The sequence below is a fragment of the Aplidium turbinatum genome, chromosome 2, assembly GCF_918807975.1.
Source record: "Aplidium turbinatum chromosome 2, kaAplTurb1.1, whole genome shotgun sequence".
In the NCBI taxonomy this organism is placed as follows: Eukaryota; Metazoa; Chordata; class Ascidiacea; order Aplousobranchia; family Polyclinidae; genus Aplidium; species Aplidium turbinatum.
The window spans coordinates 41748908-41767142 of record NC_137473.1 but is presented as its reverse complement, the minus strand read 5'-3'; the positions used below and the strand labels follow the sequence as shown (position 1 = coordinate 41767142).

Sequence of the window (18235 nt, the reverse complement as noted above, 5' to 3'; positions counted from 1 at the left end):
TTACGCAAAGAATAAACTTCGCACTCGCCTGTCAGATCGTCATTTGAATTACGTATTGCAAATATCATCAACAAAGTTGCCAGTTGATTTAAACACCTTGGCCATGACACAGAAACAACATCATCCTTCACATTGATAAATGATAACTAAATAAAAACAATGCATTGCGTTTTAATACGTGTTTGACAATAAATATGAAACGGCAACAAACACGTCTCATTGTGCAATAGACACAGGAATAGGAGTTGCAGGTGCGCCATGATTTTAAGGATAATGTGGCGATTGTTTATAGGTTGAAATTTATGCGGCCCGCGCGTTACCGGAAGTTTGTAGATTTGGCCCAGTAGTACAGAAAGTTTGCCGACCCCTGCCTTAGAAGGTTGGGCTCCTGGAGTCTTTGCTCAGTTTAGGGGGGGGGGGGCTGTCGATTCTTCTTATGCTTTAGGAGTGATATCTCTGTTATTTTTTAAAGCACGGTTTCAAAATTTTGGATTCACTTTGTAAAAGTATTCACGCTTTCACGCTGAGTATATTCAAAAATTAAAACTATGTGAATTTTAGAACTGCTCATATACGTTGAAATGTTGAGGTGACTTATGACTGTGATTGCAGCGTGAGTTTACACATTATTTTTTGGTAGAGTAATGAAGAACATGCATTGCAATGTTGTGATTAAATTTTTTTTTACATAATTTTACATAAACAGTTAGGATTAACGAGACATGGGCCAAATTAATTACTTTCATCCAGCTGGTGGGAAAATCTTGAATAACAGAATATGAAATATTTCAGAGAATGTGCTGAGAAATGCATTATATCTCTCAATTTTATAACTTTTAATCGCTCAAAATTTCAGCTCAATAGAGGTGAATAAAAGTTAGGAAAAGTCAAGAAATCTCGTAGTCGCAGCCTTAGTAATTTTAGAGATACACTTGTTGATATAAAAAAATTGAATTGACAGCCCCCCCCCCCCAACCTTCAAAGGGTTAAACAAGATGACGACTACTAAACGAATATTGTATTTGTTACAATATCACGAAATGTTAAGAGAAGCTCAGAAAGTGACACCAGCAGTGACGGCTTGTCCTGATAGGCTGGAAGGCTGCAGCTAACCCTTGTGAAATTAGTTAATGGAAATGTATTGTAAAACAATGAAGAAAACTTTTGCAGCCTATCTATTAAAAACAGCCACGAGCCGCCACTGAACATCTTTACCTATTTATGTAAGCCTGCGCACGTCAAGTTGAATTTACATTCGCTAGTAATTTAAATGTACAAGTAGCCTATAGCATTCACACCACCTCCAGAATATTTGTTTTACTTTACTAAAGTAACGTAAATTTACGCCATATTATTGTCAGGTTATGCACATGCTTTATGTTTACCTCATTTGTCTGTCACAAAGCAAAGAGAAAGAAGGTTGTTTCAAATGCATCACAAAGTTTTTAAAAAATCTACTTTTAAATTACTAAAAAAAAAACAATTACAAGTTACATATTTAAAAGAATATTCTGATTGTCTTGCATGGTTTTGAAACTAAATTGTAATACACAAACGAAAAATTAATGTGCAAGAACATTGTCTTTTGTCACGTCTAAAAAGCTTTCAATAAATTTGCAATTGTTCAAAGTTGTTCATATGTCACAATTTTATAATAAGGTTACCAATCACCGCAAAACAATCTAAATAAAAGAATTAAGTTGGAAATAAACTAATTCCAAAGTTTTCATGATCAAACTCTTATTAAGATACAAAGCAATATATAAAATCACAAAACGATTGTTCAAATGTTCAATACGCTTCTTCTTTGCCTACAGCTCTGTTTACCGATAAAATATCAAGATAGTGGATTCGATAAATTGACGAGATCGTGATGTAGATCCAGGATTGTAATAGTCCAATGAATTGAGCTGAGACCCACCGCTCCAGTCTAATAAAGAAAGATTTTTATTAAGTGTTACAATTGCAACCAACAATTCTGTACAATAAGCGGCGGACTACAATAATTATGGCATCTTGATCAACTTTAATTTGTTTTGTTAAGCAACACACTTTACTTGATGGATGATAATGTTCATGTGTTTCTTGAATTTTGTACCAGTATATTGTTGGAAATTGTGGCAGAACAGCAGTTTAAAATTTAGGCTTGGAACTTTTGATTTTAATTTATGTAACTATCTATTCAAAATAGAATTTTTATGCGTGTTGATAATATCGGAGAATAATTATGTGGTATTTTGTGCCAATTGCGACAACATACCTTCCACTGCGATCACAGATGCAATACAACAAGAAGAAGCGAAGGACATATAATCTTCGAGTCAGCTGCTCCCCTTATTTTGGCATGCCACTGCTTTTGCCAAGACACAGCCACGTGCTCAAGAGCCGTGTCGAACCACGTCCTTTCGAACGTCGGGCAGACGTTCTCACCACACGTCCACGGATACGACATTACAAGTCTAAATTACAACCTTATAGGTTTGCAAACATCATTTGCACTGAATGCAAAACTTTGACAAAATTTTACAGCAATAACGCCTCATATAACTTAACAGATAAACTGAACAGACAACAATCAAGACAGCAGCCTCAAGCTTAACAAAACAGCCGCATAAAACAACCACACACTGACTCCAACTCCATTCATCATAGCACATGACTAGGAAACTGTGTTCCGAAACTTTACAACATGCGCAATGCGCATGGCTTGCAACAAGTGATCACAAACAAAGGTGGTCACAGAAAATATTAGTAATTGCACTTTTTTTAATTCTGTGTAAGCTTGTTGTGATTTTATTTACTCTAAGACTAAGTAACTAATTAATAAACCAACAAAAAAGTTGTGTGAAAGTAAAGGGTGGAACAAAAGTTATGGTGGTTTGCACTCAGATGCTGAAAAACGCCAAGTTTCCTTAACTATTATCGCAGTCTGTATTTTTAGACACAATAGCGGAAACTTTAAGCTATTAATCTATCATGGTGAATGAGTCAGTCATCAGTCTGAACGCAGGTTTGTGGCAAACACAGCAATGGAAAAAAGGCATTCAAATACAAATATTCTATTTTCTCTTATGTTCGAGAGCTCGGTACCAAAGAGATCATCGTGCCCCAAATCAAGGTATTTGGTAAAAAAATGCATTATTTTCAAAGTATGTATACGCGGGGGTTTCTTCTAATTCCCGAGCTTCTTGAATAAGTTACGAGCCCCTAAAAATCATGACGGGCACGTACCCTCTGGGCCCTCTTTCAGCGCTACTGAGCCTACCGGTAGGCCTACTTCAAAAATTTCTTGGAGAATACAGTGAGTATAAATCGATATTAAATTCGGACGTAAATTCAATAACATTGATTTTTACTTCGACAAATGCAATCTTTAGTTTAGCTATACAAAATCTTACTAAAGCATTTCAATTATGAAAAACGCCAAGTTAGCTTTGGAATATAATTTTCCAAATTTCTCAGATCATTTACAACTGGCCGATGAAGTTAAAGAAATACTTTATTTCACTTACATGGATAGTCGCTGCAATAATTTGGATTAGCACTGCCTTTTCCAGCTCCACCAACACACAAGTATTGCGAGCTGCATGTATTCACCCTGTAAGTTCATTTCAAAGTAAAGTAAGGAGAGCGAACACACAGACCAACTTGAAAAATTGTAAGAAAAAACATCAATTTGAGTATAAACACATAGGGTGTCCATTTTTGGATGACTTTTCAGGAAAAATATTGTGAATGGATTTTCAACACTGAATTCAAAAACGATGTTGTTTTTTTATTATGACATCATCTTGAGTCGCTACCTAGCGATTTTTTGTAATTTTGATCGTATCTCGAGAATAGTAAGAGATTGAAAGCTGGAACGTGAACCAAAATGAACGAAAAAGTCGGTTTCCTATCTGCTTCCTATACATTGCTAAGTGCTAACTGCAACAGAAAACGAGTTATATAGAAAAAAACATGGCTTTGTCCATTTTCGCCTGAAAAGTAAATAAAAAAAGTCGTGATATTGCCTGAATTAGGTTATAGGATGTAGAAAATTCATTTAAATTGTTTAGCTTTTTAACTTGGAAAGGTGAATTTTCAGGGTGAAAAGTGAGTCAACATGCCTACAACACAGTTGCCTACATCAATAAAAAATAGTTATACATAAATGCTACGCAGTGATCATCTTGTGTTTCAGCACCGATTTGCAAACGCATTTTACAAATACCAATAACTAATCAAACAATTTTGATCAATATATTTCACAAGTTTGAGACATAATAGGAAAGTTCTTATTCACATACATACTCAACTGATCATTGATATAATAATCAACACTACAAATCGAAATTTGTTAAAATTAGGCAACTTTATGGGAATGTTATTCACACATGATGTGTAAAGTGGCACGAGTGCATAAGTTTGTTTTGACAAAATCATTCTTTTCATCTCGAACCAATTCATTTAGAGTTCCTCCCAACTTCCAATAAAGCGCCCCGATCTTCGATTGTTACTTTCAATACTGTGCCGAAACACTGAAGGAGATGAAAAGCACTCAATACAAGGAGCCATCTTGCTTTGTCCAGTAAAAAAATTACGTATAAGTTCCCACAGACGTTAGGATCCTTCATGCACGGGTGGGGTCTATCAGCATCTGCGACAAGCAACTGTGATGCAGAGAAACAGACCACAAACCACATACTCAACCACCGCCCGACTTTCACTCCATCAAAGGGCCTTCGGTCTGTTAACGGTAAAGAACTCTACGATCAAGTGGTTGCTCGAGAAATGCCCGGAAATCTGACTCTGATGAAATGTTGTCAGAAAACAACTAGCCTACTCATACAAATAGAGAAGTACAATTGGGAAACCATCAGCTAATGTTAATGGGCCAGAAATTTATAGAAAGTTTACAGCGATCCGTGAAACTCCAAGTTTCAATTTCATTTCAATCACTTTGAGCTTTACAAAATCAATTTTAGTGGAATAATAAACAATTCAGACTTCAACAATGCGAGTTTTCATAACCTACTAAGCAAAATTATATTTAACCTAGGGATTTAATGTGACGCTAAAGATATTAGTAAATAAGCTGTGGAAATAAAAAAAAATCTATAATTACAGTGCAAAGATTCAATTTATTGTGCCCTTTAATGATGTAAGGAGGGCCACAAAAATGAGTGCCGCTGGACGTATGTCACTGATGTACAGTCTTCGGAAAGAGATGAATATTACGCATAACATAGTTAACTCACAACGAAACTAAAACTGATGCAATGAAATTGATGCAATGAACTAACAAAGCAATTATGACCTCACAGCAGGGCAGAAAGCAAAAGCGATGCCCTCTAGACTTCTGGCGCGAAACTGCATGTAACCCGGTGTTACTTCATTCAGTAGACTAGTTGGAACACCAACATCTTTGGCACCTCCAACGGTATACTTGACAGGCTGAACCAAATGGACTTCAGAATTGTCGCAGGTGACCTTGGCTAAAATTTAAAAAAATATGAAAATAATTAGACTACAATCAGTTTTGAAATTCGAGATGTTCACATTATTATTACAAATATAAAACACCAATGTCAAAAATGATACTGGAAATGACCAGAGCAACCAATAATTGATTAAACAAAAGTTTTCTTACTAGTGTTATGTTTGTAAGGCTTTAAAAATTTAAACTTTCAGAGATTTAAACAGTGAAAAAGACAACCAAAATTGACCACTGGGTTAAAATTTGGTTTCAACACACTTTTTGTGACACTTAATGAAGTTACAGCCTAATAGACAAACACGTACTACTGTAACTATCGTTGTTAGTTTTTGCTATAGCAAAAATACACTTCGGTGCCGAGAAACAGTTGTTGCCGAAACACAATGGTCGCTGTTTATCAGGGAGTATAGGTTACTCAGCTCATTCTGCACAATGTACGACCCTGATTGGCGACAGCTGGTTTGTTCTGAATCAAAAGGCATAACCCCCTGGAAGAACTATAAAGCAAAAGAAAGCTCAAAGTATAATAAAAGAATTGGATTTGCTTTGGTTACCGGCAAGTCAGTTTCTTCGTCGCCAAAAAACAAGACATAACGTTTGGCAATAAAAATTTGACAGAGAACAACTTTATCAAAAAGCGATGGCACTCACCAACTGATGTAAACCGAGAAATGATAGCCAAGATTTTCCTTAAAACGTCTTCTGTTTGAGATTGTGAGACTAATAAACCATTTTTCCTAAATATTAAAATTCTAAATTTAAGTTGATTCTGTTAAATGTTTATAAAGCACAATATCACATTAGTCGCAAGCTGACAACCAGTTTGTTTACAATGTGGAAAGCTATCAATCAGTTTTTAAAATATTTCAAATGTTCCACACCACTGACTATAAAAAGTCGTCAAATATACTATCTGATTATAATGTGTGTTGATTGGGATATCTGCTTGCATCAATAGGTTTATTGCTGGTGAGGCTGATCTACAAAGTCATCAATGAGATTGTATCATTATGCAACTACCACCTAATACACTATACAGTATACATGGTACAACAAAACTATGCAAACAACTTAATGGTTAATTATAAAAAAGCTAGTTCAATGTGCTATAAGCTAGAAATATGTAGGCTACGGTATTACAGGTGTTATCCGTTGATACATATAGAAGAGACAAACTAGGTCTTATATAAAAACGTTTTACAACCCTAAGCAAAATTAAGATGCAAAATTAAACGGAACAAAGATTTAAAAAAAAAACATAGTTGTTTGATGAGAAGCTCTAAAAAAATAAATAAAAAACTAGACTGGTCTCTATGCTATGATTCATTTTGTTTTATCACAGATTGATTTCTTGATGTTATTCACTCAATCGAAATAGTTGGTCATCTCATGTAGCCTACCTGTCATATGAAAATAAATGTTGTTTTCAAATGCCTTTGAGTTTAAATTTGCTGTAACTTTTTTACCTTGATAGCATTGTGTAGCCCATCACTATGTTTTTGGGAGTATTTTGGATGTATTGATAAAGGTAGTAGATACCCGAAGATGTGGACGAAGAAGAGAAATCAAATTGTGAAGATTGCCACTCCTGAATAATATTCGAAGCATACAGATATAAAAAGTTATCATTGAAAAAACATATCAATATTTATTACAAACTAATCAATTTATAATAGAGTTTTTACCTAATATACTATTGTATATTGTATGTTCTTAAAATATTTAATACAAACTCACAAGACAAGACTGAAAAGTTTAAGAAAATATAAAACAAATGTAATTTTGTTCTTTCAAGAAAAAAATCAAATAAACTTTCTTTTAGAAAATAAAAGCAACATAAATTTCAATATTTTCATTCATCACCTGATCTAATGGAGAGTTTTGAACAAAAATTGGTATATTGTATTGCATATTGTATAACAAAACTGGTATAAAAACAGCTTTATAAGTTTTTTTTTAACTTTTTTAAACTAATTTTGTTTTGCTAAATTTAATAGGTTGTGGCCTGAATATGTTAACTTAAAACGAAATTTTTGTTTGTGCGTATCTTTAATAAAGAAAGATTGTTTGAAAAGCATTATCTTATTCTTAATCCATTGGTCGAACTAACTCATATAAGGTTGGTTTTGATTGGAAAATACAAACGGTCGTCGGACCACTCGGCATGAGACAACTCAGCAAGTGAATTTCAGCTACTATCCAAGTCAGCCAGTGAGATTTCTTGCATAAAGCTAAATAACAGTTGCAAAAATTTGCTTTTAATCTGAGGCCCAACCGATTTTCTCCAAGAAACCATAGTAAGTTCAGTTCAATTTAGTTGTTTTGTCGGCAAATAAACAAAATCATACAAAGCGCTATAAACACACATACACTATGTAACAAAATTTCAAAAATGTTTTGTTTATCCTTATATTTTCATTATTCATAGATGATTTCGAGAAGCTGATTCCAAAAATACAATTAGTTTTTTTCTATCATCGATCGTTAACTGTCAGTGGGCCAGTTTGTATAAACGGGTTATGCGCTCAGCCAACCAGTTAAAAAGACTTTTCACAATAAACGCAAAATGACATTGAATTCTCTCTTAGCATAATTGTTGTGTAAATAAAGGGTTTGAAGTCAAGTTTAAGCATAATAATAGTAATGCTCGTTTTTGTATAGCGCTGTGTCCATTGCAGAATGCGTTGCTCCTCAGCGCTTTACAAAGCAGACAGTGTCAATGCAGCCATATAGAGGCGCAACTGAGTATACATTATTACACGAATCCATTCCATTGCTCAGTGCCGAGCAGAAATTAGGTTCAGTACCATTTTTAAAAAGTCTTGTATTACCCTGTCTGGTATTACAGGACAGGGCATCGAACTAACCACTAACCACTAAGCCACTGAGCCAGTATAATTAATTAACATAGTTATTTAAGATAACGGAAAAGATCATAAATTATATATTCATCAATCATCATTGAGCTCAGGCTAAAACATTTTCACTTGATTAAATGTTACATTAATAACTTGTGTAGCTATTTCTACCTTTTTGTTGCTGACAGCATAGAAGACATCACATACACTCGGCACAACATTGTTGTACCGGCAGTAAGCGTTGTAGTTCAATACGAAACTCCCATTTGTCAAGCTGTTCCGATAAATTCTGATTACGTCGTCGGAGTACCGGTATGACCTCACCTTTATAGTTCAAACTATTTATTTAAAGATTTTGATAAAAAAAAAAGGTGTGTGGAAACTATATCTTTGTTTGGATTACCAATTTCTCATTGACGACAATTATATACAAAAAGAAATGTCATTCTAAAAAATTATTACGCATTTCTTATAGATTAAGATGCTGCTATGTTTGTTAATTTTGTAGCCTACTAAAAAAAAAAAAAAAAATACTAGATACTTGGAGATAATGAAGCTCATACAAACACTTTAATTCTAAAGTAAAATGTTTTTATGAACTTTCTTTGCTTGAACTATATGTCTTGGGTAAAAAATGTTTTGGTTGCATTCTGAAAGCAGCAGTGGATGCAGGCGGACAATTAGGCGATCGCTCCCCTTGAAACACAGAGAGGTAACATTTGTTTACGGTGTAGGGCTGTAGGCTATGTGCAAGGGCAGATTAATGTACTTCACACATCGTTGTTTCAATGCTGGGATCGCGGAGGGGATAAGGTGTTGACTTTCCAGTAATGCAAACCTGGTTTAACACCTGGCTTAGATTGTTTATAAACACCCACCGGCGCCACCACCTCCACCCAGGGTGTAATCAACCGGGTGTTACTGAACAAGTCATACTTAAAACATCACCTCCACCCAGGGTGTTATAAATTGGGTAGGTATGGTTGCTGAAAGAAAGGCTGTTAAGAGAAGGGAACCGACCACCTTACCCTCCTGCCGAAGGCTTTGTGTAATGTGAACCTTACTTTTTTATTTCCGCTTAATAATAGAGTATGGGACCACCTTTACATTTTTTATACATCATTGTGTTTTGTAAAAATAGCCCCTTAAAGCTATACTTACTTGATCTGCCCTTGTTTGAAGGTCTCAAATTCAAAAAACTTACAACGCACAAGTCAAAAAATATTAACGCAATCATTTGTGCGTATTGTAGCTAGGGATAATTGTAGCCTAAATGTGCAATTGTAGATTGTGGCTGAAGTTTGTCTAAAAAACATAAATAAAAGTAGTTTTATTTATATCTTGTATAGAAGCTTATGTTTTAAGTATTTTTTACTTACTCGGTAAGAGAAAGTTGACAAACTGTTCTGTTTGTTTCCAATGGTAGTTAACGCAAAGAAAGGAGTGGTCTTTCTGCTTGAAGTTAAAATATCTCGGTTTCCACAACTGCAAAGTTTTGCAGACAACAACAAAACGTTAAAGTAATAAACAAATATTCGAAACTTTGAATTGCATTCAGTAGGCAAAACCATACTGAAATATTATACTATGCTTTGTTAGCACCACCAGGGGTGTAAAAGATTGCTTGCTACAATTTACCATAATGCACCCTATGACATTTGCAATTAAACCTGATAAAAAGTGGCAAAACCTGGTGAGATTGAAGCTGTTTGAAAAATAAGGTCCAAGTTTACTTGCAGCAGTGTACTGTAGTTTTTATTGAAGATAACCGGGTATAATTCAAAAACAAAAAATAGTTTCAAATAAATAGGTTATAAGAAATGAAACAACAAATAAAAACAAAAAGATCTTCTGGTCTATGACAAAGACCGATTTCATTGAATATTTGTATCAGTTTTGTCGCATTTATGGTGATAGTTTAAATTTAATTTTAAATTGAAAAACGAAACAACAAAAAGAAGCTATTTTTAGAGAAAAACCCGTTTTGATGTGAGTACGGACAATCATCAACTTTGATCTAAAGTCAACTAGGCTACAAATCGTGCATAGTTAGACGACACATGCAGTAGGCTACTACAAATTCAAACGTTTGGCAGCTAAATTTGCTCATTGTCATCAAAAACAAAAAAATGGTGTCAAATATATTTTCGTAATAGCAAAGAAATTAATACATTCGCGGCAAAACATTAAAATAAAAGTTGTTTTTTGCTTCTTTGTTTATTTATTAAAATTATGGAAAATTATTTTTCAATCACTCACTTGAGGTTTAGCCCATAAGAAAGAGTGCCAGCACATGAAGATAAGTAAATCTATAAAACAATAAATTTTCGATAAGAAGTAATCTCAAGACCAATCCATAAAGTGTTTTATTTTGTTCCTCATCCTGTCAGACATATGCTTTCTATGTGGGCATGTGGCTATTCTATTTTCACTGAAACACAGCATATGGAAAATAAAGAACAGACATCGTTTGATAAGCACATTGCGATTCAACAAGCTATTTTTTTCTCAATTTATACGATTCCAGTTTGTTGAGGCTGTCACCTTGATTGTGGAAAAACTTTGATGGAAAAGCATTACGTAACTTATACTGAACTTATCGGCTTAAATGAGCATTGTCAACCTACGCTTATGTATTCTTATTGGTTCCATCTTATATTTGTAAGACGGAGATACCAAACCTGAGATTTGAAGATACTATTATTAGCTTTAAATAGGCTATGCTATATTTTAACTAACTTACATTCAGCTTAGAAACGTAGCCAAGCGGCTATCTATCAACGAAATGACTGATCCAATGCAAGTAAAGTTTTAGCACATTGTTTTAAACTTCTTAGGACACAAAAAATTCTTAGGCAAGTATCCAACTCACATCTACAATACTACATATTTTTTACCTCCATTCCATAAGAAGAAAATATGTTGTTATTTCCACTTCCAAGAATGGTCGTCGTCGTCGATGAGTCGTAGCGGTAAAAATCTGGAATCGCGCTTATGATATCACTTGCACTGGCTGACAAAGCATCCAGCATTTCCGCATTGTTTACGGTGTAAGCAACTTTTTCTGGAAATAAAAACAGCTCAAACAATCTCTGAAATCATTTGGTAAATTTTAAAAAGCTTACAATATAGACCCATTGGGCTTTAATATTCAAGTTAAAGATGGAAGTTGACGAGAATTGAGAGTGATTTCATGAAGGAAAAATGATGGTTGGTAAGTGATGCCAAACTACGTGATAAATACGCCTGTTGCTTGTAGCTACATGACGCAGCATGTATTAGTTACTCCAGTAGGCTAAATTACACTTAATTTCAAAATAAAATTGTAATACGTTTTCTTGTACTTGAACAAACAACATGTAGAAAATTACTTTTCTGTTGGAATTTGGTGTTAAAGGACGCTCTGTAGAAAAATTAAAATAAACTTTATGTTCGTTATAGTAAGATCTTATTGTAATACTTCTTATTGTAATAGGTTCAATGTTTTAATGCAATTAGGTAGAAAATATTTTTATTGTTTTCAAGGCAGAGATTGACTGATTTTAAGACGTTTATTACAATTTTAAAACAAAAAGTTTTATGAGCTTTGCTTCAATTGTCTTGCAAGTTATAAGCAAACGATGAAAAACCTGGAGGAGCAAGCCTTAAATCGATGGCTAAGTTATGCAATCAAACAGGTGTATTGAGTGGCGAAGCGGTCAGTGGAGTGATGTCTCACTCCACCGGCCGTGTTCAATTCTCGGTACTGTCACAGGAAGTGTCACTTAACACTTAAAAATAAAATTAAACATTGAAATAATCCAAACCACAAAGTTTCCACTTGCAGCAGAGATACAAGATCAACTTTCAAATGATAGCTTGATTGCAAATAAATGCCTCATTTGCATTTTTGGAGCTTGTTTATTTAAGCTGTTAAAAACGTGCACAGGCTGGTACCCAAACTGCGTTAAAAAATCTTTTAAGAAATACTGAAAAAAGATAAAGTTGAAAACCGATGAGGAAAAATTATCGCAAGAAAACGAAAATTGATCTTACGATATCAAATGAAGGGATTATGGTAAACAAGAATGGATGATGCACAAGACAAAGTATTGAAGAATCATTTTTCTCTTGCTTTTGTGTGCCACCAGAGGTTTACCTTCAGGGACTGCAGTCAAGTTGTAATGACGAGAGAAAACGCTGTAAAGATTTCCACCGTAATTTTTGAGAAATTCATTCTCTGTGTGGTATTCCAAAAGAGTTTCGTGTTCTGCTCTGTCGAATTCTCTGTTGTTTGGAAAATGCTTCACAAGAACATCAGAAGCCTTTGAAACAGTAAAAGCAATGTAGTAAAACAAGGATACTTTAGTAAGATATTACAAGCTGCAAGTTACGAAAACTAAGTACAGTCCATGAGTTTGTTTTAGAAGTAGATCTTCTTCTAAGGTTAAATCTTCTGAAAAATTTCGGCATTTCTAGCTTTAAAAGGAAAAAAACAAGCGAGTTTTAACTAACGATTGTATTTTCTGTGATAAAAGAAAACAATACTAAATAATAATAATTTTTAATAATAATTGTGTTTTTATTTGCGCCCATTGGGATAACATACAGTACACTGCGATCACAGATGCGATACAACAGACGACAGGAAGCAGCGAAATGTTATTGTTTATAATGCTATTAAGAAATATAATATAAACTATATTAAGAACACGAACAAAAGAGATTCAATCATAGAAATGAACAGTATGTACCTGAATCGAAAAATATCCTGAATTCTTATAGTCGCTCGAGGTAGCACTTCTGGCACTTCCAAAAGTGAACTTATTTTCCCAATTTCTTGAAACTGTAAACAAAAAATGTTTTTGCTTTAAAACTAGTGAGATCATAATTTAATAATTTCACAGAACAACTTATTGTAAAATCAACTCCTCAAAAGAATCAATGTTTTAAGTTTTTTCAGGTGACAAAGTTACTATCATGCGTAATGAAAACAATAAATGGTATTCATAGACGAAAAAACTTCATCTGCAAAGCTTGAAATTAACATAATGGAAAAATGCACATATTACTGAATCTGTTCGTTTGGTCTCTTTCTGAATTAAACCACATGTCGTTTATTGTGCAACTTCCTAACACGTCGCTCTCGTGGACACTCGCGACTAAAGTCCAACCGCCGCCAGATGTCGTCATATCACAGTAAGTCTGAAAACAAAATAGGTCAAACAAAATCATGGTAGCCTACTGTTGATTTCGAGTGTCGTTTGGTGCAGTGTAATAGTGATTTTGTGCAGTACTTTGAGGTGTAACATTGTTTGACACATATTTCACAGACCTTGTAATAAATTACGGTATGTAGGCTACTTGGTGTTTTATATTGTCTAAAATTCCATTTTGCATCTGCTTTTAGCCCTTTTTCCTTCGTTGTTTCGTTTAATTAACTATATTATTCAAATTGTTATGCGCTCATGAGAATTTAATTTCTCCAAAATGGAAAAAAAATAGTTCAATTAAACCATGTCATCATGCAATGATGCGCAATTACTCGACTTAGTAACACAACATTTTATGCAATAGATTGAGTTTTGCTTTTAGCAGCATGATCATTGCTTGCTTCATAATGTAGATGTGAAATCATCCAGGCCAGTCACCCATAGTCACAGATTTTCATGAAATTTTACACAGTTGTAGGACTTAGTTTTCTGAACAAAATAAGACTAGTTTGAGAAAAATTGGGTCATTATTTTTTAAGTTATGGCGCTTTGAAAATAGAGAATATTTGTGTTCACTCAATCATAAAACTAAAAAATAATTTGCTGAAAGTTTTGAAATTGCTATAACAAACGAAATTTTGAACTTATGAAAATAGAATTTAATTAACTTGTTGCTTGTGCATCATAATTGTCTTATGCAAGTTTCAAGCATCTTTGGTCACGGCTAAGTGATGTTCTACACACTTTTCCAAGTTTACGTTCCTGAAATCACTAATTTGACCAATTATACGAGTAACAGTAAAATATTGGCTATACCGGTACTTCGAAGTTTTCGAGTAAAGTTAAAACCTTTTATAATATGATATTTTACTCGAAAAATTCCAAATATAGCTATTTTTTATAATCGGTCAAATTCGCGTCACAGATGAATGATTGCAAGAATGTAAACTTGGAAAGGGGTGTGGGAATCCACTCAGCCGTGAACAAACTTGCTTAAAATTTGCATAAGACAATTATGATGCATTATTAACAAGTTGGTTGGTTTTGATTATCCTCAGACTGACAAAGCCTTGATAGGTTAATCTTGGTAGCTTCGCATACTTGTAGGAACTCTTAACGCAGGGCCGGGTACCGAGATTGGTAAAGTGAAGTTTTCTGATCATTGAAATGTTTGTTGCCGGGAAATTATTTCATTCACTGGGTACCGCTGAATTGAGAACAGTCCTGAAATGAGTTGCTCAAGCGCACACCCCGAGAGCCGAACCAGCGCCGCGTGATCTTGAGCCGAGCGCGTAACCACTGAGCTAACGATGCGAAGTTGATTAATATCCATATTTATAAGTTCTAAATTTGGTTTGTTATAGCAATTTTTAAACTTCCTTCAAATTTTTTCAAAGTTTTATGCTTGAGTGAACACAAACATTCTCCATTTTTAAAAAGCCATAACTTGAAAAATATTTACCCATTTTTTCTCAAATTAGTCTTATTTTCTCAAACACTTAAGTTCTATTTCTACAACTGTGTAAAATTTCATGAAAATCTGTGATTATGGGTGACATGTCCTGGATGATTTCACAAAGAGTTACCCAAATGCTATCTAGACAGTCACTTTGTCTGGTAAAGAACCGGACCAAATAAAGTGGTTGTCTGAGAAACGACCTGTTTAACGTGATGTTGCGAGTTCGCTGTGGTAGTAGCAGTTTGTACACCATTTTAAATTACATTAAGACACTCGAAATGACTTAACATTACAGATAAATACACCAGGCTGCGGAAAAATGTTGATGTTAAACTCGACACTCCGATCATTCTCATGTATGTAATATTACAAGACATGTAACCGAGTCGTTCATATCAAGCACTGTTGTGGGTTTGACACCTGTCAGAAGATATTTCATTTTCTTGATTCCCATGTATGTATACTTTTTCTCAGTTCGTATAGTCTTAAATTACTGTATAGTGCATTCAACTAAGACACTTACTTCAAGAGGATCTTCATTTTGATCGGGTTGTATTTTATAATATCCACTCCTTGTTTCTCCTTGTTCCTTCAGGTCGAAACAAGACTTGTTTGGAATGTCACCAAATCGTTGCAATTGTCCTTTAATGTTTGTTTATGATAATTTTATTTAGAAAAGGATGCAGGTTGGGAACATAGTCATTTTGAACATTTTGTACTTTATTGTATTAGCTTTTTGCCTTAACATCACATAAGTGATGCCTTCTAATAACTAATCACTATGTTTTACTGAGGAAACCTGATAAAAGCTGAGCTAATATTTAATATTCCATTAAAGAGAATTATTTCCTTGACTGGGCCAAAATTGTCCACCGTGTTAGCATTGAGAACAATATAGGCCTGCAACTATACTGTAAATGAGTCTGAAGCGTTACATAAAACATATATTATTATTTTTCACAATGTTACCTGATTGGTCAGTCCCTGATACATTTGTTTCTGCTTGATGTAGCTGCAAAAATACGATACGTCATTCATACATATACTGTAGTACAATGGTTCTCAATCGGGAGGCCCCAAGGGGTTGGCAAAACGAATTCAGGATATCCGTGATAATTTGCGAGTTTGAGGTTTGATTGATAAATTACGACATTTAAAAATAGGTGGTTGTGTTTTATTTATGCATTACAGTGATTCTCAAACTGTGCGTCGCAACGTAGGCTACCGATGCGTCGTTTGACATCTCAATGGGAATCGCACAAAGGTTTAGTTTTCTAGCTAAAAAAATCATATAAATGAGTTAAGTTTTTATGAGGCGATATGAGGCTATCTTCCACTTAATTCTTTTGAGACAATTACCGATTGTTGATTAATGCTTAACTGAAAAGTGCAAACGTTAGTCAGCAGTCTATCAGCACTCACAGTTTGTCATGACTGTGGTTACTACAAAATATTGATTACAAAAAAAAAAGGGAGGAATGTTTTTGTAACGGTCACAAAAATCCTATTAAATTTTTATAAAATTTATTGAAAAACAATAAATCAGCACATAGATTACTGATTTTGGATCCTGTGTGCCAACATAGACTACACAGCTTATAATACAACTTTGTCAATGTACTCATTCGTCATAAATTAGTCGCGAGTTTAGCAAATTCTTCTAATTGTGTCGCTTTAAAATTTATAAAACATTTGATTGACCAGGAGATGAGGTAGGCCTATACCAAAATTTTGTTACGGGTCAGTGACCGCTTCGATGATACCAAAACAGGTCGGCCAAGACAAAAAGATTGAAAACCACTGTTTTAGGGTGACAATTTGCAATTGAAGCATTGTCACTAAATGAATTTTTTCAACTTTCTTTCAAGTAACTATACTTAACTCACTTTGATCACTACAATAATTACTCCAACCACTAGGGTAACAACGAGTATCATCAAGATCACGGCGAATGTCTTCCACAATTTCAATGACTTTGTTTTCTTTGATGCTGACATTGAAGGCATAACTTCGTTTGTAGTTTGTGAGCAACATGCTGACAAAACAGGGCTACAGTTAGTATTAAACTAAATGAAAAGGTGTCGGCTGCATAGCCGAGTGGAGAAAGACCTGGTACAACACACGAAAGGGCGTCGGTTCGACACAGCTCAAGAGCATAAGGCTGTGTCTTTGGCAGGACATTTAAAAGCATGCCTGAAGGTGGACATAAAGATTGGCTTCCTTACCTTACTGCTTCCTCCACTAAATCTAAATCTTCAACCACCGGACCTAAGCCTGGATATGACAATAATGAAAGGCTAGGCAGTTACCACTATGAGCCTACTTTACAATTTTAACAGCCTTGCTTTAAGGCTAAAGTGTTGTATTACATGAGTTTGCTTCTCCTTGAAAAAAAAGTTTCAAAGTGCTTATGTGAACTTTGACTGTTATACCGAGAGTCGTATGAGATCGGTTTAGGCCACATACGTGGTACGATAGTTTTACATTACTTTATTTTCCCTTACCGCTGGCCTGGTTTCTAACTGGTTGTGGAAACGTCATGTTGACGTACTTTCTTGGTGCTTGCTGATATTCCACGTAAGGTTCTTCATTGGAAAACTGTGGTTCGTGATAAATCTCATCCATTGTAGCACTTGCGAGACGACTGTTTTTTAGTAATCGGATTTATTAGCATTTAGAAAAAAGTTAGCTTGAAAGGTTCTGTTGATAAAACAGTTTTTTACTTCTGTAAAAAGATAATTAGCTAACATAGGTTACATACACCTTCCATAACGATTTATTTTGTGTCACATAAAATTTGTTTCTGAAAAGCTTTGCTAAATACAGGAAAATGTTAAATTAGCATAGACTTGGGTTATAGATTAATTGATATCTAGCCCTGTGTGTCCACATTAAGCTCATAACATCTTTTCGCAAATATACGTCTACTGTATGTCATCAATCGTCGTTGATGTGTCAGGATTAGCAAATTCTACCAAATCTATCGCACAAAAAAAGTTTGAGAACCACTGTCCTAAGTATTTTGTTCTTTTTTGGTGATAATGTTACTCGCACTAACTACCCCTGTTTACTCTTATCGGAAACAAATTAAAATTTTAAATTTGTTACTGTTGATATTTTTAAATTGCTTAGGATGATGCTTTCAATTTTGTTTAAATTGAAATTTATCGTCATACACCGATTTTTAAAATAATGTTGTCTTCGACTCACATAGACATAACATCAAGTGTCTTTTAGCTTTCGCATT

The 18235-nt window shown here is 34.4% G+C and overlaps 1 protein-coding gene across 1 annotated transcript; it reads right to left on the bottom strand.

Moving 5' to 3' along the window:
• On the bottom strand, window positions 1–17613 carry LOC145764297 (uncharacterized). The gene is made up of 16 exons (XM_082575917.1): window positions 17493–17613; window positions 16875–17023; window positions 15958–16000; window positions 15512–15630; window positions 13389–13521; window positions 13071–13162; window positions 12476–12641; window positions 11235–11401; window positions 10597–10646; window positions 9717–9822; window positions 8509–8661; window positions 6946–7067; window positions 6131–6216; window positions 5300–5477; window positions 3513–3598; window positions 1–1930 (listed from the first exon to the last, which is right to left on the bottom strand). The coding sequence occupies exons 1-16, from the start codon at window positions 17611–17613 to the stop codon at window positions 1824–1826; spliced, it is 1878 nt and encodes a 625-aa protein (XP_082432043.1). The 3' UTR covers window positions 1–1823.
• Window positions 17614–18235: the final 622 nt, after the last annotated feature.

Coding starts and splice junctions, on each gene's coding strand:
- LOC145764297 (XM_082575917.1), bottom strand. CDS start 17,613: ATGGATGAGATTTATCACGAACCACAGTTTTCCAATGAAGAACCTTAC. Junction 16,001..16,874: donor TAATTATTGTAGTGATCAAA/GTGAGTTAAGTA, acceptor GTATTTTTGCAG/CTACATCAAGCAGAAACAAA. Junction 13,522..15,511: donor AAAATGAAGATCCTCTTGAA/GTAAGTGTCTTA, acceptor TTTTGTTTTCAG/ACTTACTGTGATATGACGAC.